Raw genomic sequence first — 27,350 nt, 5'->3', positions numbered from 1 at the left:
CGGCTCCTCTCACTGGCCCATTATGCTATTGATTACCCCTGAATTCAATTTCTCTTTTCAATGTAAACTTTAATCTATTCGCAAGCCAACAATTCAACTCCCGAGGGGCTATTTGAGAGTAAGTAACCATTTAATATGACGCTGGCTGAAGATTCACTGGCTTTAATGAATTGTGTAAATCACTCAGCTTTTAAAGGAACTGGTGTCCTGCAGTTCACAACCCAAATCCAGGCCTGGTTAAATGCTGCCTTTCACACCCGGCTAAGTGTTCGCTGACAGCCATCTCCGAGTGTGTAATCACCTGCTCTGCTCTTGTCTGTATGAGCGCAAATTAAACAGCTCTTGTCTGTTTGAGCTGGCGGTGAATACAAAAAATTACATTGTAATTAGGATTTAATGGTCATGTCGCATGACACCAACCTGTTAGAATAATGGAGTAAATAGCGGCACAGTCTCTCCACCGTCAAACTAAATTAGAAAATATATAAATAAATCACTTGACTCAACACAATAATCACCGGGTTGTTTTTCTCAACCACTCGCCAATTTGTAGCATCGTGGTCGAGTGGTCCAGTTGTAATCACCGACCTGAGGCAAACACACACCATTCAGACAACCGAACACAGGATGAGCAGCAGTGGGAGGAAATGGTCAGTGAGTCAGCGTAAAAAAGGAGACAACAATGTTGTAAAAGTAAAATGAAGACAGCACGGAAACATTGGAAATACTCTTTTATTAGAAGTCATTTCAATTTTCATCTTCTGTAACCACATATTTATGACTAAACAAGGGCAATGACCTTTAACAACACAATATGTGCTTAAAAAACATACACAAATATGTCATTAATTAAATACACAACTATAAATGGTCATACTGAACTTCACATTATTGCCAAAGTAGAAAGTGCGACATTTTCACAGCTAATTCATTAAAAGCTTGCGTGAGAAAGTTGATTTTACGCTTAAACAAAAAAATTAAATCTGCACACAAATTAAAACTTCTGACCCCACGTTTCCTTGTGTGCCAATAAAAGACATTTTTACTTTGCTGTTCTTTCCTGAGGTAGACAGAAAACCACTGTGGTCAAAGTGCAGGAAGACAGTGCAATTACAGAGAATCAATAGTCTGATTAAGGCACAATGATAATGACTGGAAACACGGCTGTCTCCGCTCAGTTTCTCCTTGTCTTGTCAAGCTGTTTTGCCCCAATGATAAAAAATAGACCCTAGTTCTTCACACGAATAATTTAAGCCACTAATAATTTATTGCACCAGGGTAAACACACCCGACATCTGCACTCTAGTCTGCACCAGTGCAGGAGTGAAGTTACCCAAGAGGCCAGAGCGCACATAAATAAACATTGTGGAGTGTGATCGATAAACAGCCATGCGGTGATATGCTGTCAATAAAAGGCACAGCCTGCCTCGGATACTCGCCTCTTTTCGGCTCCACACTATGACAATCGAACGCGGCACACACTGCACTACGTCTGCTGGAAGTCTGAGCACATTTGAATGTGTGACTGCACAGTGAAAGGAACTTGAGTGTGTCTGGTAAAGGATTTCTGGTCAGTGATGGCCACAGCGCCTCTCCAAACCGTCACAGAGACGTCTCGAAGATGACACAGATGTCCTTGGCACGGCACACATCTGTCAGCCGCTTTTTGTTCGCGTAAACCTGGAAGTGTATCAGGGGAAGCAAGTGTCACAGAATACAAGCACACGGTCCAATCTTAAGCTACGATCTGTTACGCTGTGTTTTATGACAGATCCAGTCAGAGGCAGGCGAGGGGATTTGTCACTCGTCGAGGCGTGCAAAAGTGGCTTATTTAGCCTCATAAACAACTGTGAAATTCCGGGGAGAAAATATCAGAGATAATCACCGAAAATTATTTGTTTTATTGGAGTTAATTTTCCCCAACAGTGGCTTCTGAGCCGAGCTGCGTGATCATATTTGGAAAGGAAAACGGTCCTCAGAGATATCAATGTTTGCTTTAAGTGTCGACAAAATGCTTGATTTATTTACACAAAGCAGCTCAGACAAACCAACGATTTCAATAAGGGAAAGTTGGAGGAAAAAAGAGGCGAAACGTGTTAAAAAAAGAAAGAAAACCAGGTTGGCCACAGCTATACTGTCTTCTCCGAGATTCCCTTTCAACGTGGACAAAGGAGCCAGAGGTTGATATCAGATTATTGAATGTATTTAAACCTTGACGGACAACTATAGAAACTTGACACACAACATGTGGACCATCTCAGTATTTAATAAGTGGTGCTAGACAGTTATGGATGCCGCGGTAATCTGATCCAAGGAGAGCAGCGTACAATAAAGAAAGGAGAAACGTAAGGGCTCGAACAATGTCACTACCAATCCGCCAGTGTGCAGGGTAAGACGATACCAAATAATACCACAGTGTGCTGAGTCTTTGAAATCAGTATTTTACTCATTTCACTCCTCTGGCTGAGCAGATACAGTTCCGCTGATAAATTTGTGCGAGGGACAGAGAGAAAATGAAATGATGCCCACTTTTTCTTATTTCACAAAGACCTGTTTGAAGTTGCAATATGGTATCTGTAGTCCCAGACAGATGCACATAAAATGGAATTGAACAATGAATAGCCGCCTCTTATCTGTGCAGTGTCTGAAGGGGAAATACATCACAAATGAATTTCACAGGGAAGAAATATGGACATTCTCCATTACAGTAATCCCCATAGAAAGTTTATCCCAAATCGCGATGAAGTTAAACCCAATATTTCAAAATAGATATTGCGCAAAAAGAAAGCTGCTTTTCTAGAATCATCTCCAAAATGATCTCGAAATTACATTATGAGGAAGGAAGATTATACAGAGAGTTTGGGCGATAAAATCGACGGATGTGAATCTACAAAGGGGACAATCTCCCTCTTGAAATTAATGTTATGTCGTCGCATTGCTCCGAGTAGGCACTTTAAATTAAAATGGTAATCAAGTGTCTTTGCATTGTCAGGGCTATGCACATCTTCTGTTGCCGTACTGTGTTATTTTGGAGGTGAGCAATGAAGTCTGGGGTTAGAGGGAGAGTCTGGGATTAGTGTGCCTCCACTGGGCTCTTATTTAGCCACAGCAGCTCGTCCCGGGGACAAAAGGTGGGTGTGGTTACCTGTTTGGCTGTGTGCAGCAGCGAGGCGGCCTCAGCTCGGCCAGTCTGTTGGACCATCTGGTAAAAGAGCCCATCCTGGTTCTGCAGCAGCACATAGGGCTCGTCATACTCCCGGATCCTGCCGGCGTCCAGAACCTGCAATCATACCAACAATGCTGGGTGTGTGTGTGTGTGTGCCTGTGTGAGGCACACCACCTGTATACTTTACTTCTGAGAAAACAGACATTTCAGCTGTTTCTCTGCTGAGTGATGCATGCAGACGGTGCAAGATGAATGGGGGGGGGAAACAGCAGCTCTCTGCACCCCTGAACCATCCATTTTAACGTGACTCATACAACAGCAAACACCGGTGCCTTTCTCTGCTCGCGGACAATGAGCGTAGCCCGTGAGCAGCGGGGAAGTCGACTGCGCTGACTCCGACAGACTGAAGATCAGCTGTGATTTAGCCGTGTACTTATCCTGGCATTTCAGCGGCTCAGGGGTGGTCCTCAGTCAAATCCAACAATCACACCTTTAAGACACTGTAGAAAATAACCATCATTTCAGTGTCATCGCGCGCTGTGCCAACCACACAAAGAATAGTGCCAGTTCAAGCAGTTTGGAAAAAGACTGCAATTATATCACAGACAAATTTTAACAAACTCGATCCCTTTAACAGCGAGATGAGCAGTTTGTTATCATTAACGCACGGTTTGAGGGAGTGTTCAGTGGGAACTTCTGCAGCTGTTGTCATAATCAACAGTTGAGGAACAGGATACGAGGAGATAAAAGTTTGCATCTTGGAAAAAACGTCTGAATGTGGCACAGCTTAAAACTTGGAGAGGGCGACTCTTCCAGTTTTGTCCGCCCAGAGTCAATCCGGGGGCGTTTAACACGAGTGTAGGTGTGAAACAGGCCCCGCTGTGTTGATATTTGACTTTCCTCAGCAACCCTCTTGGTGACGGGAAAGCCGCCAGGTCGTGCCCCTGTCCGCCGCAGACGCTTAACAAATGCTGCCACAAATGGCACTAATTGGCACCTCTGCAGGCAGCGGCAGGAAAGGGCCAAAGATCAAGTGGCACTAGCGCAGGCTCAACGAGGGGCGAACGCTGTGAGGGAGAACTCAGCCCAGCTGTTGCTAAAATGGGCGAGTGAATTAAAATCCTGTAAGCGCGGCGTAGAAAGCCTCCGACGGTTATAAAAAGAGGTGTTTGTAAGCTCTGGAGCTCAGGTGTGTTGAATGTGCGGTGGTGTAAGTGAATACAAGGGAACACATCTTTGCAAGCTACTTCACATTACGCCGCAAATTCAATAAGTAGAAGCTCAGCTTGTCATGAGGGGGTTTTACAAGGACGTTATCAGACACGTATGCCCAGAGAATGTGTTTTCCTTTCACGTACGAGCGACGCAGCAGGAGATTCTCCGCTCAGACACGTTCACAGGAACAGAGCAATCTCCGGAACTTTCAGGCGAGAGATCATCAACACCAGCGTCTAATCTCATCATCTTTCTAAATTGACATTGAGATATTTGTGGGGTTTTCTTTCAGTTTTTAGGTGCGTTTTAAGCCTCCTCCAGAGGATATCCTGCTGTATTCTCACATGGGCTCATTCGGACATTATCCAGAGTTTTTACTAGGGGCCTGGCAGGAGAAATTCAGAGGGCAACTGACTCAAACGTTTCTGTTTTCACATACAGCCCCTCTCCGAAGAATGATTATCCGGAGTTCATTGCAGGTCTTCTCAAACAATTAGGAAGTAGCTAGGGGGACGTTGTTTCTGTTTTCTGTCTGTCATTGGGGAAAACTTTCCACAGTACCAAAGGTGAGTGGTCTCATTTTATAACACCGGCTGTCGTGCAGTGGAAATTTCCTTACTTACCAGTATTCTGTCACAGTCAATGATCGTGTTGAGCCTGTGAGCAATGGTGAGCACCGTACACTCCTGAAACTTGTCCCGGATCGTCTGCTGGATGAGGCTGTCAGTTCTAAAAGGGAGAAGGGAACACAACACCTCAGCACTAAACAAAAAGAACAAACTCTCTTCCTATAGAGCCTTGGGCAGGGATTTTACTCTGCACAGAACAATGGCTCATCAGCGCTGAGGTATGTGCAGCAGTACGCACACAAATAAAGGATATGACAGGTCCACAAATTTACAAAGATGGATTCGGGTTTGTTTTGACTTGTGTTTTACATATGTATTATAACTAGTTCTGATTATCTCCCATGTTGATGACCATATTTCCATTTTTCGGAAGTCGTAATAATGGCGTTATTGTTTAATGTCCATGTTACAACAGAATTTAACACATGGATGTTCATCCATCAGTCACTGAAGAGCACTGGTAAGATGTGCACTCTGAGAAGTGATTGTTCTGCTTTTATAATTCAACCACGCATTAACATTAAGTGGAAATAATTCTTTTATATACTCAGTTTACACCAAGCAAAGTACATTACACTTAATGTGTGTTTGCAACCTTTCATGAAGTGTTTCATTTCACCGATATATTTACGCAGATGCTCAGTCTAGTTTTACGACTAGTTTGTTTGAATGACTCTACAGGGACGTAGTGGTAATGGTGCTGCTTTATTAAATCCAGATAAAAGCACAGGTCATGAAGTGACTACTTTACAGTAAACAAACAACACAAGGACTTGACATGTAACATCGACGTAAAATGTTTTTCTAATACACTCCAGCGTCCCCTGACCTTGGGTCCACATTGGCTGTGGCCTCATCAATGATGAGGATGCGGTTCTTGCGGAGGATGGCCCGCGCCAAACACACCAGCTGCCTCTGGCCCACACTGAAGTTCGAGCCCGACTCCATCAGCAGCGTCTCCAGCTTATTGGGCAGCTCCTCTACCACAGCCTTCATCTGCACCTGTGGAGAGGGAGAGCAGAGCCCCAACCCTTCATTACTCCTGAATAAAGGCTTCCTGTGGGGATGTCTTTAAAGAGCCATCCAAACACACCCATTAACCGCCTGGCACAATGCAGGGCCAGGTCCACTGATGACCTTGGCCAGTGCTCTCTTGTGGCCAGCCTCTAGCTTTAATCCAGGCCACCAAACCCATTCAGAGGCAGGACCAGGAGCTGAAGCCCTTCACTGTGGGGGGAGCCTTCATCCTGGTTGGCCTGACTGCCCAAACACATCTCCCCCAGCACTTTCAATGGTTCCCAGTTACAAGCCGCACATTGAGCTGGGCCCCATGGCCCTAATGGGATTTCCCCCCATGACTTGTGGCGAGCAGGGAGGCTGAATGGCAGCATTGTACAGGGGGACAGAGGGATCCCCCCTGGGCTGGCGAGGGGGAATCATTCAGAGCCACGCTGGAGTACCTCTTGGAGTGCATTCCACAGGTCCTCATCTGTGTGCTGCCTGAAAGGGTCCAGATTCTTCCTCATGGTCCCCGTGAAGAGAACTGGGTCCTGTGGATAAATGGATATCGAAAGAGATGGCCGTAGCCAGTTAAGATAATGACAAGGGGGAAGATGTATGAAAGGGTTAAGACAGGCTTCATAGAGCGCCGTTGGGCAATGTGTGAGGGGAAGATGTTCACAAAGGGCTTGCTACACTCAGGAGATCTATTCAGTGCTCGGTGCAACTTTTCTTGAATAAGTTGATCTTTTTACTTGGAAAACCAAAAGCTTGTGCACCGGTGTTGGCGGTGAATAGCCGAGCGAGGTTCGTCTGAATATCTGCCACAAAAAACGTGGCATCTGATTTCATACAGTGGCTGTATTAGAAAATGATCATCTCAAAATGTGTGCTGAGATAAGTCAACAGGGGTCACCACTGGTGATGAAATGGTTCCTGACAGTTAGTTGTTTCTTTATCTTTAACTACGGTGATTATCGTGGTGATTTGATTGGCACTGTAACGGCATGAGCTGCCTGGGCTCTGGCCATAGTTAGCAACTGTTAGAATCCACTGTCACCAAATTGTGTGCGCTTAACAACCGGCTATTTGTCCTGATTCTCAAACATTTTGGGTCGACGTCTGCACTTCAGAGTCGCCGTCAACCTTCACTTTGCCTGTTTTGTGTTGTTACACAATATGTCATCAACACCTAACATCGGATTTGTTCACATACTAGTGCCGTGCCCGTTTTAAACATGGCTGTTTGGAATGAGCCGTTTCCTTGGACTAGTTCAGAAATCTTCATTAGTGAGTCCTTTTCAAACAATTCTAACATGTACTGTCACTTTTTTATTATCTGTGTTCTAGACATTGTGTGCAGAGCTTTTTATGTACAGTCTATAGTGCAGAGAAAAGTTAGAAATCTTTGTGTTTGTGCTGCCTGGTTTATCTTCAGTGAAGCACCGATTCTCTAGTTTTCATGAAATTAAAGGATAATGAATTGGCTTCATTATTGTTCAAATGTGTGGCTCATATAAATGATTGATTCAACTGGTGTTGTCATTTATTCCATGTCAGCTATTTCAGAGGTCTGCTACGCAATCGACACAATCTTCAGACCCAAGTCCACATTTGCTTTAACTGGATATAAAACATTGCAGCAACAAGACAAACTTTGTGCTTTTACATGGTAGACAAATTGAAGTAATTTCACCAAGTTTAAGTAGATAATATATTTATCTACAGCACCAGTTTGTGTATCAGTACTTTCTTTTAACGATACCGCAATAATACTTTCGTTTTGGTCACCACAATCGTGACACCAAACGTTCACACCATTTCATCTCTAGTAACCACACCATTTGATTTACCCTCATGAAAGGCCAGCCTCAGATCCGAGACAGCTTGGACTTTTACAGATATGTATTTATGGCGAGCCACACACCTGCATCAGGCTTCAGCCGCACAGCCATCTTTAAGCAAGCGCGTTAAGCTCTTTATTACAGTGCAGAGGAACGAGGCCGCGAGTCGACGGGCACCGTTCCAACACGCCACTCTTGTTTGTGGTAAACGTGATTATCATGTCGGGATATTTATTTGTTAATCCTGTTCCGATGTTGATTGACTGAACATTTACTGCAGGTGGTTCTAAAGACACTATCTTGTGTTGTCATATTGTACAGAGCTGCGGCAGATAAGGTTTTCATACGGCATCACTTTCACATTGTTTTATCTGCGAACAAATACAGCTGGACCTACCTTTGAAACATTTACAACTGCTAAATGGTTATAATGACCACTTGAATAAAATGTTTTATGAGGTGTGACAGCGTATATCAAAGCAAAAGAGGTGACTCAAAGCAGCAAGCAGCTCTGCCTCAACAAAAATCGATAGGCTTCCATTGTATCCTCATCACAGTCAAGGCAATGTGATGACTCCAGCTTACTCAAGATATGAATCTGACCTCAAAATCATGATAGTAAATGTTCACCTGGCACCTGTGAGATTAGACCAGCAGTAAAAGAGTAAAGTGTACAATGGCTCTAAAAGGTTCAGCGTCCTGCATTAAGATTACGGAGCTACTAGTCTGAGTGTGACTCACTATCCACACCTTCATCTCTGCTCTCGTACAGGTCAACTCGAAGCCAGGGTTGTGACAGCGATACAGTGGAAGACTGCGTTTACGTTATGGCTTGACTCAGGAGGTGGAGCGGGTCGTCCACTAACCAGAAAGGTCGGTGGTTAGATGCCCCCCTGCTCATAGATGCACTGTATGAATGTGTGTATGTATGGGTGAATGGCAAAACTGCACTGTAAAACACTGAGTGGTCATAAACACTAGAAAAGTGCTTTATAAATACAGACACACATTTATAATACAAACACCTCAAATAGAAAAATCATGTCTCAATAAACCTTCATGTTTTTATAGCATCAAATAAAAAATAAAACGAAAATGAACAAACAACAGTATGATAACAACTTCCTCAAATGACAGAAACTGTCCTTGAGAAAAGTTTATGTGACGTGTACTTTGACTTTTGTCCAATAGACTTAAGTCCAGTTTGGTCCCACCTGCTAACATGGAGGAGGCAAGATTTATGATCTATACCGCAGCAAGCCACCAGGTGCCGATCAGGGACGCGGAGCAGACACCTTCGCCTCTGCTCTCTTGAGTGGGTTTCAGACATGAACTTCGGAGAATGTCCGCAGAATTGGGAATGTTGTCCGACGCGTGTTAGAAACACACCCACTCGCTCGCGGCGAATCCTACAGCGATCTTCCTGCTATGTTCTCACATTGACTCATTCAGACACTGTCTTTTGTTTTTTCTAGGTAGCTGGCCTTAGAAACTCTGGAAAAGGTCAGCAGGCTCACATACGGCCTATCTGGAGAATGTCCAGTGAATGTCCGGAGAGTTTAGTGCATGGCTGAAAGCAGGTGTACAGCTCAGCTGAAAGCCAGGGCTGTGACGGCAATTCACCGGAAGTGTGGAGCACACAAATTTATAATACACACCTCAAATACAAAACATCATGTCTCAACAAACCTTCGTGTAGGTCAGAGGACTCAGGACCAACTGCTCTGTTTCCAACAAAAAAAAAAAAATGCATTCAGATTTCAGGACTTCATCCCTGCTACCTGTGTCTGTGAAAATGTTCCGCCTCCTTACTTCCAATGAGCTTTTCCCTCTGTCACAGAAATACCGCCTTGTCATTAAGCCAGCTGAAGTCCCAATTCAAACTAGTTTTGTGACACACTTTAATTGAGGATTCAATGTTAGGTCGGGGGAAAAAAACTGCTTTCAAGCACAGCTTTCCATAGACCGATTATGTGCTCCAGCAATTCTAAGCCCTCTGTTTGCCGCAGAATTCATTTTTTAGTAAGTCATTCCTGAGGATTCAATAGAAAATGAAATGGATCCTTTTTTAATGCCATATGTTAATAAAAGCTTATCATAATCAAATCTGTGGGTGGCACATAATGGAACTCCTCACTGGCGATGTATAGCATACATATCACACTCCTCGTGAAATAGTAAAGCAACTGGCAATTTATAGAGATTTTTTTTTCTCCGAGTGAAAGGCTGAATGAATATCGCTTTATCTCTGACGTCTGGCAGAAGAATAAAAGGCTTTCAGGTGAATGTGTATAAATGCAAGAGACTTCTCTCTATATAAGTTTGTAAAAACTAAGAGCACAGTGCAGAGAAACTTGACTCTTCCGAATGCTGTGAGACTGTGTCATGGAAATCCAGTATGTGACAGAGACTGGCACGCAGCTGAAGCTCTGACTTGTAACCCGCCACTTTGTGCGAGTCTCCCCCTCAAGGAGACACAGTAGGAGTAAACAAAATCACATCAAACACACATCACATCCATCTCGAACTAGTTTGGACCAGGAAGTTAAAGTTTATCTTAAGTAGTAGCAATGCCAGAAACCCATCAAATCCAAAGCAGCAGCCTTAATGAAACCGTTTTTGGGCATCTTGGCGTCACCCTAGAAATGTTTGAGACTTGGACTAAGTGACGGCGTACAAGGGGACTCTGACTGTGAGGATGGGGGAGACTTCGTCTAAGCAGCTTTCCCATGTTTGGGGGGTAGAGGGCTAATCCTCTGTCAGGGATGGGGGAACTGCTCTCTTCACATTACAGGCCGTGGGAGTCTTCTCCCTTCCCTCCACTCGGCTGACACTCACCCGCAGGCTGGCATTTTCTTAATGCCGTATCAGTTTCAACAAGCGGAAATAAAGTTAAACTGTCTCAAGGCATCCGTTTGTCTCACTTTCCGAAATCCCCTGAGTGATGACTGTAATTCTCCTCACTTGTTTTAGCTTTTTAAAAGCCAGGCGTATAAAAAGAGAGCCGGAGCATGAAGGTTTCTGTCACCAGTGTTCATCTGACATCGCCGACATTTCTCAAGCGTGAGACATAACAGAGGCTCACAGATGTCAAGGGAAAAGTCCAGTAGTTTCAGAAAAGGTACAAAAGAGTGATTGCAGAACTTCATTTCTGAATAAATGATGATATCTATCAGCTGAGACTGTAGCATTTAAAAAAGAGTCACCTGTGGTATTATGGACATTTTCTGGCGCAGAGTGTGCAGACCGATTGAGGAGGTCAGAACGCCATCAATCCTTATTCTTCCCTCAGGTTCTGCCAGCCGGAACAAGGCAGAGATCAGGGAGCTTTTACCGGCACCAGTGCGTCCGACGATGCCCACCTGCAGTGAGGAGATGAGTTATTTTAAAATCTCTAAAAAAAATACATCAGGTTACAAAAAGAGGAAATATTATTGTTGAGCTCTTTCAGATTATTAATGACACTAGTGCTTTTTAAGTATCATGACCATAGACTGTCAATAAAGATGGTTGCATTGTCTACGCTTCCTCCCACTATCCAGAAATGAAGCCAAACATATCTTGTAAATGAACGCTGCCATCTTAGTCATGATCATAGCCTGTATATAAAAACAGACAACACAACAGCTCCCTAAAAGTGAAGCCAAAGCGTCTCGTTTGTCCCCTGGTGGCTGGCTGCATCATAGGCCATAAACCCTGCCTCCACCATTTTAGCAGTTAAATATATTTTTTTAATGATAGTTTCTGTCATTTTAAGTTGTTTTTAATCACACTGATGTTTGTTCAAGTGTTTGACACAGGACCTCCATCCCCTGTTGGCTACTGCGCAGGCTCTGGCTCCAAATGATGTCATCGGCCCAAGATGGCAGCGTATTTTCAGTATATGGGACATTCTGTCTTTGTGTCTGGATAGTGGGACGAGGTGGAGACGCGCCATTCATCTTTATATACAGTCAATGGTCCTGACACTAAGGGACCGTTTCATGTGGCTAAATGGGAAAACTTGAAAGTCAGGCTCCTTCAAAGATGACAATTTATATTTAATTTCATGTATTAGAAACTATGACCAGTCCAGAGTACTGACAATAAGCAAAACTCTGTTGGTCGAACCCAATGAATAGGAATGGTCTCGATATTTGTCACTTGTTCAATTGAGCTGCTGATGGCACACACGGCTACGTGTCAACATGTAGGCCTTTTATATGCCACGACACAGTCAATGGGAAAACCTTTGTTTAGACAGTAGATTACCAACCACATTGCTTGCATAACAAAGAACCGTTTTGCTCATAACATGCCAACACAAACAGAAGGTGCAACACACCTCTCGCACACAGTTTTGTCCCCTTCTGCCCACTAACTTTTGGAGTGGAAAGGATCAAGATGTTTATGACTGGGTTTGTTTCTGAGTGAGTTATTTGAAATGACAGTAAACTTAGATAGAATGGGATAAAATCAATTCCTCTAAAAAAAAAAGCCAACACTGGTGATAATCACATGACAAACCACTGGGTATCTCCATCTAGTTCTAGTAAGAAACAATCTTGTCACAAAACCAAGAGCAGAAATACCAGCAATGAAATGTGACTAGTATCATTCTGCATAAGCTGCTGTGTGAGTGCACAGCTATGACTAAAGCTGCTCCTCTCAGGACTGATCTATAGACATTCCACTCAGGTGGTAGCAAAGTTGAGAATGTTTACATGTTCCTTATAAAAAGATCCTCACACTAAAAGCGCTATTGAACAGTTATTACAGACAAAGGGTCGTCCCTCTCCAGCAAACATCACTTAGACCTATGCTAGTCAACAAGTGGTTCAATTGTCTAGACTTCCCCTATTCAGAATATGTACAGTATTCAGTCTTGTATGCTTTCTGACTGTAAAGCATCTTTGTTTGGAAAAGTGCTTTAGAAGAAAATGTTCTCAGTTGCAAGTATAAGGACCTTGCCCTTAACAACCTGAAGCCCAAGGACAGAAAACGTGGGGACCTTTAATATCACACCATAAATTTCAACTAGGCTTGAGTTAGTCCCACCTATCCTGGCCTGGCCACAACGCCAACTCTGGCAAACCAATCCCGAAAGGAGGACTGTCCAAAAGGTTGACTACCTGTGGTAAAAATACAGTTACTAACCCAAAACACATCACCCTCTCATGTGGGACCTAAGGGCAAAGGCTATAGGAGTGTGTAAGAGAATACATAAGCCTAGACCAGCAACTTACACCAGTTTAAAAACACACACAAAGTGACAAACATACACCAAAGATTGGCAATGCGCTGCCCCATACCCAGGAATGAAGCCAAAATATCCTGGATATGAAGGCCACCGTCTTTTGCATTTGGAGCCAGAGTCTGCACAGAGTGAGGTCCAACCGATACATACACGCGACCAATCACACGTCAGTCCCTGTTGTCACTCATGACATTTAACCCCTGTTCATAAAGCGTGAAAGAACTAACAAACCTATCGGTAAAATGAGCACTTGGACATTCACCTGTCTAAAATGACAGAAACCATCTTTGAGGGGTTTCATTTTTATAAATTTTTGTGGTCACCATTTACCTCAATTGTATTGGATTTAGCTGCAAAGCTGTTTACCCCTGAAACTCCAAAAATGTTTTGTGGACACACTTCACCCAACCCTCCGTCGGCATAGTGGGGAGTAGATAATGAGTGAATTTTCATTTTTGGGTGAACTATCCCTTTTAGTGATTTCTGATCTCATCTTTACAGGAAAAGGACTGAGCATTGACTGTGAGCAGGATAAATGATGTGAACCCAGAGCCTTTGTATAGATATCGTCTATTCACCTCAATGCCACTATGTTTCCCGATTGGCAGTGAATGCGAACAAGGTCACTCTCAGCCATGAAAAAGAACGAACATTTTAAACAGTTGTCGGGGTGGATGAGTCTCACTTTCATTGGTGATCATTATTCAAAGATGAAAATATTCTACCTTTTCCTCTTATTTCTGACAAACAATGAACATAAAAACACACACAGTTCATGTGTAGCATGATAACTGGTGATCTTGATTTTCTGAGTCTAGAGATAAATAGTAATCCTTTAGCGAGATATTTCTCTCCAAACAACAGAAGGTCAGCTGAGATGTTGTGGACAGTCGAGTGCTTTTATATGATTATGTGAAGCATATGACTGTAGAGTGAGGGACACAGTGAATGCATCTTGTACTGTAGGTGGTAGGTGCAGTTTTCCTTGTGAAAGGGTGTCAGGGGAACTGTCAGGATGCACAAAGCCTTTCACCCCCATGGCATCCGGCAGAGATCCCTCCCAGGGGCTGTCAGAGCCAGGGGCTCTACACTTATCAACCCATCCATTGTGAAATCAGCCGCCCTGGCCAACCATAGCCATGCAAAATACACCCCCAGCATTAAACACAATTTCAATCATCCTCAACCATCTCCCTCTGCCTTCCACTCTCTCTTTCCTCGCCCCTCTACCTTGGCCTCTTCTCCCTCTGGAGTGAATAAACTGTTGTCACCATCAGGTAGCTCAAAATGCAAATTGGGAACAAATGGATCCACTTGAACAGTCTTAATTACATGATATGTATTCCATGAATCACAAATGGTATAGTCCTCAAGATTCAGCAGCACAATATCCTGTCCCTTTAATAATTGATTTGAAAAATAATGCCACATAAAAAAAAAAGAATCGCACCACACCTTCTACACTGGCTGCATATCAACCCGGGTCATGGGCTGTGCACACCAGTGAGCATGCACAGGTGGGAATAAAGACAAGAACCTTTTCTCTGGATGTGAAGACAACAGTCAGGTTCTTCAGGACCAAAGGCTCAGTGGCACTGTAAGAGAAGGCGACTCTGTCGAAGGTGATGGAGCCTCTCCTCGGCCAGTCATGTGGAAGCTGTTTGTCCGTCTCCCATGGTGCTTCACTCTCCAGCTCTGCATACTCAACCACCCTCTCCACCGACGTCATCTACGGAAAATACAACGATTTACTGAAAAACTAGAATAACAAAATATTACATCCCCGGGGGGATCGGAATAGAAATATGTAGAGACCAAGACAATAACAATAAATAGAAATACACAATATAGGTAAGAGTATAAAATTAAGAGATTGTGAAAACATATGTGCATTATATTACAACATATAAACAGACGCCAAAACAATAAAATATGCAGTATATACAATAATACAGTCTTTACAGAACAGAAGATAACATATCATAAATAGGGTGTCATGTGCTGACAGGGTGAAATACGTCCAGGACTGGTCTATTGACTCAGAGTGTCTAACACTCCCAGAGAGGAATTGATAAGTCTGATGACGACAGGAGGGAATGACTTCCTGTGGTGCATCTTGGTGAGACTGAAATATATTTAACATTTATTGAAACATTTCAGAGAGGAAATCATGATATGATTTACACAAATTGTAGGTTTGGTCAATATGAGTTAAGTGTTCGAACGTGAATATCCCCACCATGTTCTCGATCTCTGCGCTCTGTCTGACCCCCCACTGAAACATGCCGGTGAGCGTAACAGCATAAGACAGAATCAGACCCACCGCACCTGGCTCCAACCCTGTAATATCAGAAACACATGTAAAAACATACAGTCCCACAGTTATGAGCTCACTATTATGGTGTCACATGTCAATAAAGTGTTATATGTTTTTCCCCCAAAAAAATAAATAACATACAGTACCATCCCTGAGGTAAATGCAGCCAAAAGCAGTGATGGTGACAAAAATGGAGCAGATTCCATCAAGGCGCACAGCCAACCAACGAGAAGTAGTCAGGAACAAGAACCAGGCCTCTGTAAACAACCAGAGTTTAGATAATACACACAATATTAATTACATGAAATTAAAAAGTGTAACATTAGTTTAAATGTGTATGTTAAAGTATTCATTTTTCTTTCACCTGAGTGAAGATCTTGATATTCATCAAACATTTGCTGGAACCTCTCCTGAACCTTGAAGGCTCGGATTGTGCTCAGGCCTTGGAGAGAGGAGGAGAGGTGGGAGAAGACGGGACTCCGAGCTGAAAGACAAGGATACAGACCAGCGTCAACCATCTGATCACATTCAACTGTAAAGTCAGCTGTCTATCTAAGTGAGCCAGAAATCATTATAAACTATTCAGGACTAATGTTTTGAGGTGTTCTGCCTGAAATGGGTAATTTGGTAATCAGCAGTATATGCACTTTAGCTCTAAGTTTCTGATTAACTGGTCCTAAATTTGTATTTGTTCATTTTACAAAAAACAAATAAAAACCTAAATGTTTCCTCTGAGCTCTTTGGCAGACTGGTTCCCTCGTGATAAAGAACAACACTTTTATCAAAGTGCATTTGAGCGCTCGGCCCAGAATAAAAAAGATAAACTAAAGCCTGCACTGGCCTAGTCATACACACTTGGCATTTTTCCCCCATTGTATGTGATGTCATGAACTCCCGTCTCTAGAGGAAACTGCGTGTGGCCGAGCCATAGGCCGCCACCACCTTTGGCCTTTATGCTAATGACCAGGGCTTTCTTCAATGGTCTATTAGCATTCCTGTGGTCCCTTTTTGTCTTTTGGCTCAAATGGACATGTCCACGCCCCCCCCCAACCCACACGGAAAAGAAACATTTACTGGTAGACTCGAGGCGCTTGATGTCCCTGGAGGTTCGCAGGAAGTAGCATCTCAGAAACAGGAAAACGGTGAGAAGAGGGACGATAGGAATGAGGATCCAGGGGATGATGACGGCGGCCACCACGATCACTCCGATGACTTGGAGAAAAACCTGGGACGGAGGGAGAGGATGTGAGCACAATATTAATTAAAAAGCAGAATCGAAAGCTCCGCTGCTGCTGTGTGGGAACAAGAGAAAGTCTTTCAGCTCTATTTGTGCGAGACCAAAATGGACACAGAGAAAGGTAACAGCAGGTTGTGGGACTGAGCTTATGTGACTCACAGTGTGAAAGGAAAACGATCACGGCACTAATTCTCACTTAGTAACAGGTGAGAATTTACCACTTGGCCATTGCAGCTCATATCCCCGGCTCCCCTGGGCTTTCCCTTCAACACTTCTGGCCCGGTAAGCCTCCCTGGCAGAGCAGCCAGCCAACGGGCATGGCCACAGTGACTGGCAGAGAGCGCTGGGAACCACACTGTGGGTGTCTGATACATCACACTGAAACCACACAGCCCTCAACAACACGGTGACTCATCACCTGTCTTAGTGGCTCCGTGACACACACACACACAGACCAGGATACCAGAGCTGCCTAAACAGGATTGGAGGCAGCGAGTGTGACAACAGCAAAGCACCCACACATGCACCGTGTTTAGAACAATGAGCATCTGACAAAGGATCGTCGTGGCCATTAATATTAAAGATTGACTGATTTTACACAAAGCCTACTTGATAGTAAAGACTGTAATGACCGACAAGTTTGAGGTACGCAATGTTGTACTTCTACTTCAATACATTTAAGAGGGAAACACACTTTTTACTCCAGCACATTTATCTGACAGGTGACTTTGCAGATTAAGATTTCTGTTTTCAAAATATATGATAAGACTTATGATGACTCCTTATAGACTAAACTATAATGTAAAGGTGATTTCATAATCACACTATTCTGCAATTTCTGCACTTTACATTTTTTCAAAAATTATCTCACTTTGTAGTTTCATTCAAGTAACATACCATATTGTACAAAGGATTTTCTGCAAACTTCTAAACGCAGGCAAATATATCCATTCTCTGATACAGTCAAAAGGAATATTTGTTACTGTACGGCAACTGAGATCATCCCCCTAAAAATACTCATTTTGATCCACAAAATCTGGATCATGATCCAGATCTGCACCAACTTTCACCTGTTCACAGATATTAGCATTTTGCAAATGCCTGATTTTTCTCATAAAGAAATCTGCATTATTACTTGAGAAATTCACAAAAATTACCAAAAACGTTCACTCACGACATTAAAGAAAGTGGAGGAAAGATATCCTGTATCCGCCCCCTGATCCAGATCAAAATATATCGGCTTCTTCCCTGACCCATAATGCATCCTTCCACCAATGTGTGGTAATATGTCCAGTTATGTTTTGGTAATGCTGCTAACTAAGAGACAAACAAACACAGATACAAAAAAAACATAGCCTCCTTGGTGGAGGTAATGACAAGTTAGGTCTGCAGCCATGCCTGAATATAAAAACTACCTTGCTCTGACCAATAGCTGAAATTAAAGTAACCAAATAAATTCATTAAGTACTACGCTTGAGGCCAATCGTTCGAAACTGAAAGCTTAACTGTGTTACACATTTCATGTTCGATTGGCACATGATAAAATTGAAGCCTCGCACCCTGAAATTAGACACATCCTAAGAGACGAATCGTATAAGACGTGGAGATTAGGATCGTGAGGTTACCTTCAGTGGTCTCACACTAGCCCAGAGAGATGAAAATTTAATTTAGCACCTTAATTACAGATGCTATCTGCCACTTAAGCACACATTTAAGCTTGATCACTTTCAGTCGTAGTTTTACGATGAAAAGCCACTCAATCCCATTTGCCGTTCAGATAAGAGGGTATTACGAGTCTAACCATTGCCATAGAGGAGCCACCACAATCAAACAGTAAGTGGGAGCTGCTGAGCACAACTGATCCCGAGAATTTCACAGTACATAAGTTTCAATCTTAGTCTTGATGGAAGGCTACCAGACTGCAAAGTGAGATGGTGGCACATGGTCCATTACAGCGTGTTATCCATCCTTCCCTTGAGGGGAGCAAATATTAACTGAACAAATGTCTTATCGTGCTGTTTTTCTTTCACTCTGCCGCTGCTGGTTGGTGACACAGTGACACTGCCCATTCATGTTTGCTGGTTGGTTAATTTGAATTCTAATTGGGCCCATTTCAGCGGGGGCCGCGCAGGTCCGGGCCGAGGCCGGCTTATCTGACAGCGGGGTCGTCTGAGGGGACGGAGGAGGAGCAGGAACCATTAGATAGGAGTCTTGCCTCCTCCTGCTCCCAAGGGCCTCTGTCGCCATGGCCCCCGTTTGATGTGATCCATTTGGCGCTTATCATGTCAGCATCGGGAACACCGTGGCCCCCCACCCACACTACACACAAGATGACTCCGATAAACCCGTCCTACAAGCTTACTCTTCACCCTGCCCGGACCACATCCATATCTCCTCTGAAACCACACAGGAACCGAAAACTCCCACAGCCACATCCCACTGCACATAAAAGTGGAGAAAAGGATGAAAGGCTCTGTATACAAACAGTTTAAATAAAGAATTACCGCTAATTGCTCTTTAGCAAGAAAAGAAAGCTACCGCACGCATGTGATTCAATCGCTCAAGCAAACTGGGCGCGCTGCTGTGTCCAAAGACCATTCAGATCTCTGCTGACCCTAATTGCTTTATTTTCTCAATGATCCTATCATCTCTTTGATGTCCAAATAAACGTAGAAAATTGAAGTTAATTGCCATATTTGTGTTCGGCAATGATAGCGACTGTTGTTCCGCAGCAGAACATAAACACTTCCCTTTAATTAAACATCCCTCTGGACATGAGGAAGCAGTACGCTTTTTTTTTTAACAAGCCCCTTTTTCATCCTCCCTTTATTTACTGTCACTGTGCAGTATTTTGCCACGAGGAAAGACGTGCAAACAAAACAGGAAATGAGGAAAATTGTATTCGTAAAGGAAATTCCTCAAAAGAAGTCCTCTGTCACTGCTGGAATTTTCTTTTTTTCCCTCTTATTCCACACTTTCCATGACAGAGCCACACAATAAGTTGCAAGGGTCAGTGGTACTGAAACAAAAACAGGGCCGTTCCACTCGGGCCCTGGAACAATGGAAGTGACCCAAACCATTCTCCGCTTTATTTTAGCATTAAATGCCAAGATGCTGTGGCTTTTCTTTGGGAGAAATGACTGTGGACACCTCCTTCACATTTTCCCCTTTCTTGGCCATTTTCACTTCATAAAGCTGCAGTCAATGTGTTTTGTGTGCGGTGAGGAGGGTCTGACACATACTGCGGTGGTCTCAGTCGCTGTCTACATTGGTGGCTCAAGTAGTCCTAGGATTAGGCCTTTGTGTGGAGTGAAAAGGTAAAAGAAGTCACTTATTTGGGCTCAGTCAAGCTGCTGATTTCCAACCCCATTTTGGAAATAAGAGAAAGGCTTTGAAATGCAGTCTCGCTCTCACAAACACTCTCCCTCCCTCACTATAAATCACTAGTGTCCGGCAAATTCATTCATTCAATCATTGCTCCTTTCTCTTCCTTGTGATAACAACAAAAACTTTTCAAATACACAAAAACCAGCCATTCAACACAAACAAAAGTCACTCACAGAAAGCACAGAACTCATTATCCTCATCATACTGACATGAGGTGAGATTGGAGATGAGATTGCGACTTTGTTATGTAAGTTCCCTAAAAACGACCCCAGACCCGGCCTGTAGTCTGAGTCAGAGCGGCGGCTGAGGTGCTGGACCGCATCAGCATCAAGGAAGACCACACACACAAACCCACACAGAGGAAGCTTTTGCTGGCCAGTGCTCGCCATCAAATGACCATGACTGGTATTGCTGAGTGGCCAGTTAAGACAACACACACACACACACACACACACACACACACACACACACACACACACACACACACACACACACACACACACACACACACACACGTGTCTCCGTAACTTCTGAGGACATTACATTGTCTTACATCAATTTCCTGTAGACCAACTTTAACTTAAAGGTTCAGTGTGTAGAATTTAGTGACATCTAGAGGTGTATTTTCACATTGCAGCTGAATACCCCTCACCTCACCCTCCCTTTCCAAACATGAAGGAGAACCTGTGGTAGCCTCCAGTTGTCATAAAAACTCAAAAGGTGTTTAGTTTGTCCAGTCTGGGCTACTGTAAAAAACATGGCGGCCTCCATAGAGAGGACCTGCTCCTGATGTAAATATAAAGTATTTAAATATAAAAGGGTGAAGAAAACAACAATTTGTATAATTTGGATGAAACACACTAGTGAAACATCACTAGGATTATTTTATATTCAATTTCTGCGAATAGATCCCCTTTTACCTAAATCTTATACACTGAATCTTTAAACCATGGTTACTATTCGCCAAACCTTAGAATTTGACTATTTACATTATAGGGGACTAGCTTTTTGTCCCCCAGATTTAGGTCCCCGCAACATGAGTAATACCTGGACGGACAAACCCATTTTTTTTGTGTTCTGGTTTAGATTTGCACTGATGCACTGAACAAGTGTTGATAGATATTGGTATAAATTCGTCTTTAGGTTTCTCACCTTTGTGTGTCACTTGTGTTTTTCCACCTTGTTGGAGGACACAATGGCACTGTCATAAAACAATGGTCAGAGGGGGATTTATGGCACAGCCTATATATTTCCACAGAGGACCATCCCCTGTGTTTCTCAGGTGAACCTGTGTAACGCCTGGAGCCAGTGCATTCCTCACCTCCTCTGTCACCAGCGCAGTAAAGGAGCAGAGAAAGCCGGTGAAATCCCATCCCACAGCGCTCACAGTTACGTCAGCAGTTCTCATATCCCACAAAGCCACTGAAGAGGCCGGACACACAATGTGCTACAATATACAGACTCACACAATCCACCCGCCACTGTTCTTAGATAATAGCCATCATTGCTAAGTGTGTGTGTGCGCTCCTGTGCTGGGTTGGTGTCTGAATAGACCTGCACACCCACACAAAAAAATATTTACCCCCTCCAGATGTTTGTATGGGTGTTACTGCTGTAATGATTGACGAGCAAATGTTTATGTGCGCTTATATGACATTAACACGGGCGTGAGCAGGTGGAGTCTCAGCATAAACATCCTGACATTCTGAATTTGCATGGGTGGTTAAGAAGACCTGTGAATGTGGCCACGGACCCCACAGTTAGTGGTGTGACTTGGTCAAGAGCCTTCACACAAAATCCTCCGCTGACAGACCCCCGTGCTCACCCCTCATTGTCTTGCCCTCCTCCTCTACGCCCTCTGTGAAAATAGAGGCAACCCGGGATTTAAAGGTCAAGTCCGCACAAAAGCCGACGGTCCCGAAAGCCTGAGGTGTTTTTAATTGACATTTCTGTCTTTGTCCCCCATCCATAAAGAGCAGAGAGAAAGAGCCCTTTTTTCCCAATATACTAAATTACTACTAAATGAGACCTGTGGAAGAAATCAGGCTCTGGGGTTTAACCAGGTTCACCCAGCTTGAGGGAATCCCCTTGTTAGGCGGGTATGGGGGCAGTGCTGAGAGGCTGTGAAGTGCTTACTCCACCATAAAGGAGGAAGCTCCAGTGCAAATCCCCGCACAGAAGCAGCCTCTCCCCATAGGGAGAGATAAACCAGTTAGGGCAATTGTTTATGAAGTTTCACTTTATTCCCCCACTGACAACCATTTAAACAATGACTATAGGAAAATGTCCCTCCGCGAGTGAGCAACAATAGTCGGGATCAGTGGCTTTTCTGCCTTTCTGATACTTGGATAGAATAAAAAGGGGGAAAATCTTCCTTCCTGAAAGCATTAAAGGCTGCCCTGTGAAAGACACCTGCAAACAAGAGCAAGAAAAGAGCGCACACAAAAGTGTTTTGTCCAAAAAGATGCCACCTTTGTCCACCGTCACAATCACCTCCCACTTTCTAGTGCAGCGAAAACACCCAGAAACAACATCCACAGGAAACATTTAGTCTTTTTTTAACACTGTTTGCTTATTATACGGACTTTATCCTTACCTTTGTAATCAGTAAGTAGAAGACCCAGTATGTATTAATATGTCGGATTGTACGTCATGTATGAAGTAAAGTATGTGCAACGCAAGTCTGTTTTCAGTCATGACCTATTCTACTTTCCCCTGTGTTTTGTTGGACCTTATGGGCCGTCTACAAAGTTATTATTTTACTCCAGCCATTATTCACCTTATTATCAAAATGAGGGGAACTATAGCAGACAAAAAGCTTTTGTGCGAATGATCTTTTGTGCTTTCAGCATTTAAGATGGCTTTTGTCTAGCGTGAGATGGGTATCTGCCACAAACATCACTCAGGCATTGTGAGGGGGGGATTCTTTTTCAGCGCGCCTTTGTTCTATTCTTTGGCCCGAACCAAGGAGCCACGCCTGCTCCTCTACCTCGAATTGTGCAGCGAACATTCCCTTCTTTGTGGCGCTATAGGTGCATGAGCTGGCTCATCTCCGCAGGCTTTCGTGGGAGATGGCTGTCACAGTGGCAGGGTGGCATTTGGTAACCTAACCTGGTTACGCACCAGGGTGGCCCTTGGCTACCGGGCCTGTAAGACCGTAGAACCTTAGAGGTGAATTGCGCTGAGAGTAGGCAAGTCCCACTCTGGATGTGATCCACCTGACCCGTCCCCTTCCCCCTCCACCACCACGCACCCAGTTCCACTACTGTACGCCTGCTGATCACACTTTTTCTCTTTGACACTCAACACATCATCCTTGTCACCCCCCGCCCGCTGCTCCTCCTCCCCACTGTTTTCCTCCACATCTGACCCATCATCCCGTGGCCTTCATTTTCCTCTTTGGCTCCTTTTCTCTTGCTCCGTAGTCTCCATACGTGTTCTCAGAAGATGCCGTTTCTGTTGTGTCACATTGAGGGGGCCACGCCCTCAGCCTATGTGCACACTTTTATTAAATCTGTGCAGGCGCTGGGCCGCGCTGCCGGGTAATCCTACAGTAATTGTTTCCAGATTAGGGGGCCCAGACCACAAAGCAGGTTTAGCCAGGCATGAAATGGCCTCCCCATGCCGCAGCGCCAGCGACCAAACCTGCCGAGGTGAGACTCACCTGGATAAAGTCCACAAACGTCCACGGGAGCAGAGAGTCCAGGTAACCGATGTCCTTTGAAAACCTGTTGAGGATTCTTCCTGGGAAACAACACAGACACAAATGAGCAGATCAGATGAGATCAGAGTGGATCTGGGCATGATAGAAGCACATATTACACAGCAGATTTTCTATTGGATACCAAGTATTCCATCAGAATTGATGCAGGAAAATCCGCTGAAAAAGGTGATGTTTAATTGTTCAGTGTGAGATTACACATTGGGTATTTATTATATTTATTAAATCTAAATCAAATAAAGATTTATAAAGCTTTATATTCTTAAGCTTCTCCACACCCTATAAAAACAATTTTATTTGCTTTAATTTACTATTACCAAGCAACTGTTACCAAAGTACCTTTCGACTTATTAGAACGGAGCTTATACACAGAGTGTGATAACAGATGAAAAACACAGGCCAATCTAGATCAAACAATGAATCATTATTTATCTAGCGTTACGTAGAGACTGCCCTGCTCGGCTGAATACGTAAGGGAACCTTTTGTGCGGGAACAAAAGGGCAACAGAAGCCGCGTACCTGCCTTTATTTTCCGACTGCCAGTGTCAGTGACGTTAATTGAGTTGCCTCCAATCTGCTCAGGTGTTCATTATTTTGGCTAGTGGCTCGGCAGGTGCTGTGGCGGCCCTCTATTGTCACTCCTTTAGTAACTTTGCCCCCTCCCTCTATTTTGGATCCCACAGCACATAAGATTACATCCTGGCTGGGTTCACACACTATTTACTGCAGGGTCAGTGATAGCCAATCCACTTACAAGACAACGCGCAAGGGAGAGGCAAGACAGAAAGGATTTTTCTATCTCGGTCCGTGAAGGAAGCCCCCAGACTCTCGGAGTCACACAAGAACCAGAGCCGTGGCAGCAGTGATACAGCTCGAGCTTCAGTTAGAAGACAATAAGCTGCTTGTAGTAAGTGTTTATTCTGTGTCAACGTTACTACAAAATGGCGTCACGTTTCATAATGTACTAAATAAACCAATTGTTTCACACAGTGACATATCGCCAAGCAGACAATAATATCTGTCAGAGGATAGGGTAAATAAAGCAGCACATTTAGGCTACAACCCCTGATTAAGTGAAACCAAACGGGCATGTCGATGAGTTTATCCAGGCTCACAGAAAAGGCCGTGAAACAGGGAGGGATGGCGGAGAGGCACGTTGGCAAAACGTGACGGTATTGCACACTCGAGGCGTTGTGCAGCCATAGCATCACTGACCTAAAAGTTGCCTCCCAGCCTCCTGCTCGGTCCTACGGAGGTGGGCCCTGTAATCACCTCTCTCCACGGCCGTAAGCAGCTTACAGCTTTATCCAAAATGTTGCACCCGCCTAAAAACATGCATGCAGACGAGGCCGGGCTCCCCATAACAGCCATTGCATAAACCCAGCCAGAGCATTATTCCCCACAACAACCTAGCAATGCTCCAAATCAGCGCTGATTCAAAGTCAAGTGGCATAAGCATGTTGTACACTCGGAGGCAGACTAATCTTATTCACAGTGTGAGTGCCCCTTTAGCATACAGACATCCTGAGGGGAAGGTTCAAGCAAGGGGGCAGAGCTGCTGCGCTGTACGAGAGAAGAATATCACTTCTGTAGTCTGGGGAATAGGGGGAGTGCTTGTCAAACTGTGTTTGTGCAAGATCCAATAATATTTTATGTAATTTCACTGTCTAAGCCATAGATGACCCAAATCCATGCATATTTGGCAAACAATGCCAATAAGAAAAGGCTAGGTTTCTGCGGGTTACATCATACCATGGTTGGAGGGTGTTGGAGCAGAGCACATCACTCAGCTATCAGCTGTTTGACAAGCGGCTCAGTTAACAGAGAGTATCAGAGGGGATGAAGTAAAGGCCTTTCTCCATCCTGCACAGACTATAGAGGGGATACATTACAGTGATGCAGTTACACAAAGACATTCACTGCATGGCAATGCCTATGAGGTAAGATCGGTGTGGGACAATGGCTTCAATCACTATGGGTGGTTGTCAACAATATCACCTATTGTGCAGAGAGGGGTATAGACGTTTCAGGATATCAGCAGCATTAGTATCAAACAATTTCTCATGGTTTAAGACTCCAGGGGTGATTTGCACCACTTTTTTCAGATTGGGAAATATCAAGCCCTCCCAACTAAGGTGGCCCCTTCAGGTGGAGATATTAGTTGAGCAGGGCCCCCAATCACACTTAAAGAAGTGGAACAGTGGGGTCCGGCTAGAGCGGGGCGTGTGGCAAATCGCTGTTCCCTGTAAACATCAAGATAAGGGGACAACTCAGAGCCGCTCCATGTGTGGGCCCCGGTGCAGTTGGAGGGGCCTTTCAGTGAAGCGAGCACGATAATGAAGGAAGACAGGGGAGGGGGCTGCCAAGGCTGGAGGTGGCACAGCTCACCTGCACTTCCATGAAGGGCCCGCAGCAGCCCGGGGCAGCCTCCCACCGCCGGCACCTTGCTGCCAATACTAATACATTCTAAATCCATTCTCTCCGCTCACACCGCCAGGCTCCTGCAATCTCCTCTCCTTCCCTTTCATGCAATTAAATAGTGGAAGTGCCGAGCGAGGGGGAGCCCTATCAGCCACACTGCACACACACACACGGCTCCATCTCCACATTCAATTTACACACTTCGATATCATCATCCTCTCTGCACTACTCCCTCCACTTTGCTCTCGACACCAGCCAGAGCTGAAATACAGACATTAAAAACACTGCCTCTGTAAACACAATTAGAATCTCACATCACCGGCGACAGAAAATCTAAAGTTCCCAGTGTCGACGGCAGCTGAGTGACACCAGGCGCTGAGATGGCCCCACTATGCCGACGTGAACGGAGGGATGGTAGAGGCGTGTGTGTGTGTGTGTGTGTGTGTGTGTGTGTGTGTGTGTGTGTGTGTTGTCTGAAACTCCACTCCTTCACTGTGCTGATGAGCTGAAGCCCTGGCCTGCAGTCTCTGAGGGGATTAGCCCACTCAATGACACTAAATTACAGGGATCAACATCAGCTCAACACATCCACCACTGTCTGTGCTGCTCTAACTGGATCAAATTTGGATGAACAGCTGTAATAAGTCTGTACTTATTAGCAAAATTGAGCAACGCGAATATATTAAGTCGGGCAAATCCACATAATGGAGGTAATTTCAGCCTTGCATTGGGATCGACAGGCTTCTCGCTATCATACAAGTTATCGAATAGTATTGTCGCAACATATAAAGGTTTTAATCACCAAAAAGCCCCAACTTGGAAATCAACTATCTCCACACAGCACAAAAGATAACACAGAAACACGATTCAAACGGCGCAGAGGCATTCAGCGGCTGATACAGAGGAGCTACAGTGGCTCTCCGTCAATCATAATTCACCACTGCTGTACTCTATTGTTACAAACCACATTCACAGAATAACAAATAAGACCTTTGTGCAGCGAGGCCTGAAATGGTAACCTTTAACTCTGAGGACAGCTATCACTCACACACAACACGCCCTCGCACACACACACACACACACACACACACACACACACACACACACACACACACACACACACACACACACACACACACACACACACACACACACACACACACACACACACACACACA

General features: G+C 44.3%; 1 protein-coding gene across 2 annotated transcripts in view; it reads right to left on the bottom strand.

Moving 5' to 3' along the window:
* Positions 1–714: 714 nt before the first annotated feature.
* The window catches only part of LOC118119815 (ATP-binding cassette sub-family C member 4), a 39,152-nt gene continuing 12,516 nt past the window's right edge, over positions 715–27,350 (bottom strand). The window contains exons 20-31 of one of the 2 annotated variants that reach the window (XM_035174137.2): positions 23,695–23,774; positions 16,481–16,631; positions 15,771–15,890; positions 15,553–15,663; positions 15,329–15,429; positions 14,627–14,818; positions 11,060–11,215; positions 6,471–6,560; positions 5,840–6,012; positions 5,005–5,110; positions 3,146–3,280; positions 715–1,680 (exon numbers count right to left, since the gene is read on the bottom strand). In XM_035174137.2, coding sequence (XP_035030028.2) covers positions 1,603–1,680; positions 3,146–3,280; positions 5,005–5,110; positions 5,840–6,012; positions 6,471–6,560; positions 11,060–11,215; positions 14,627–14,818; positions 15,329–15,429; positions 15,553–15,663; positions 15,771–15,890; positions 16,481–16,631; positions 23,695–23,774 — 1,493 coding nt within the window. In that variant the 3' untranslated portion in view covers positions 715–1,602. The remainder of the gene's footprint in view (positions 1,681–3,145; positions 3,281–5,004; positions 5,111–5,839; positions 6,013–6,470; positions 6,561–11,059; positions 11,216–14,626; positions 14,819–15,328; positions 15,430–15,552; positions 15,664–15,770; positions 15,891–16,480; positions 16,632–23,694; positions 23,775–27,350) is intronic. The other variant, XM_035174139.2, reaches the window with a different exon arrangement.

Source organism: Hippoglossus stenolepis, chromosome 13, assembly GCF_022539355.2.
Source record: "Hippoglossus stenolepis isolate QCI-W04-F060 chromosome 13, HSTE1.2, whole genome shotgun sequence".
NCBI classification, from domain to species: domain Eukaryota; kingdom Metazoa; phylum Chordata; class Actinopteri; order Pleuronectiformes; family Pleuronectidae; genus Hippoglossus; species Hippoglossus stenolepis.
The sequence above is the reverse complement of the archived record's forward strand: the minus strand, read 5'-3'. Positions and strand labels throughout refer to the sequence as shown.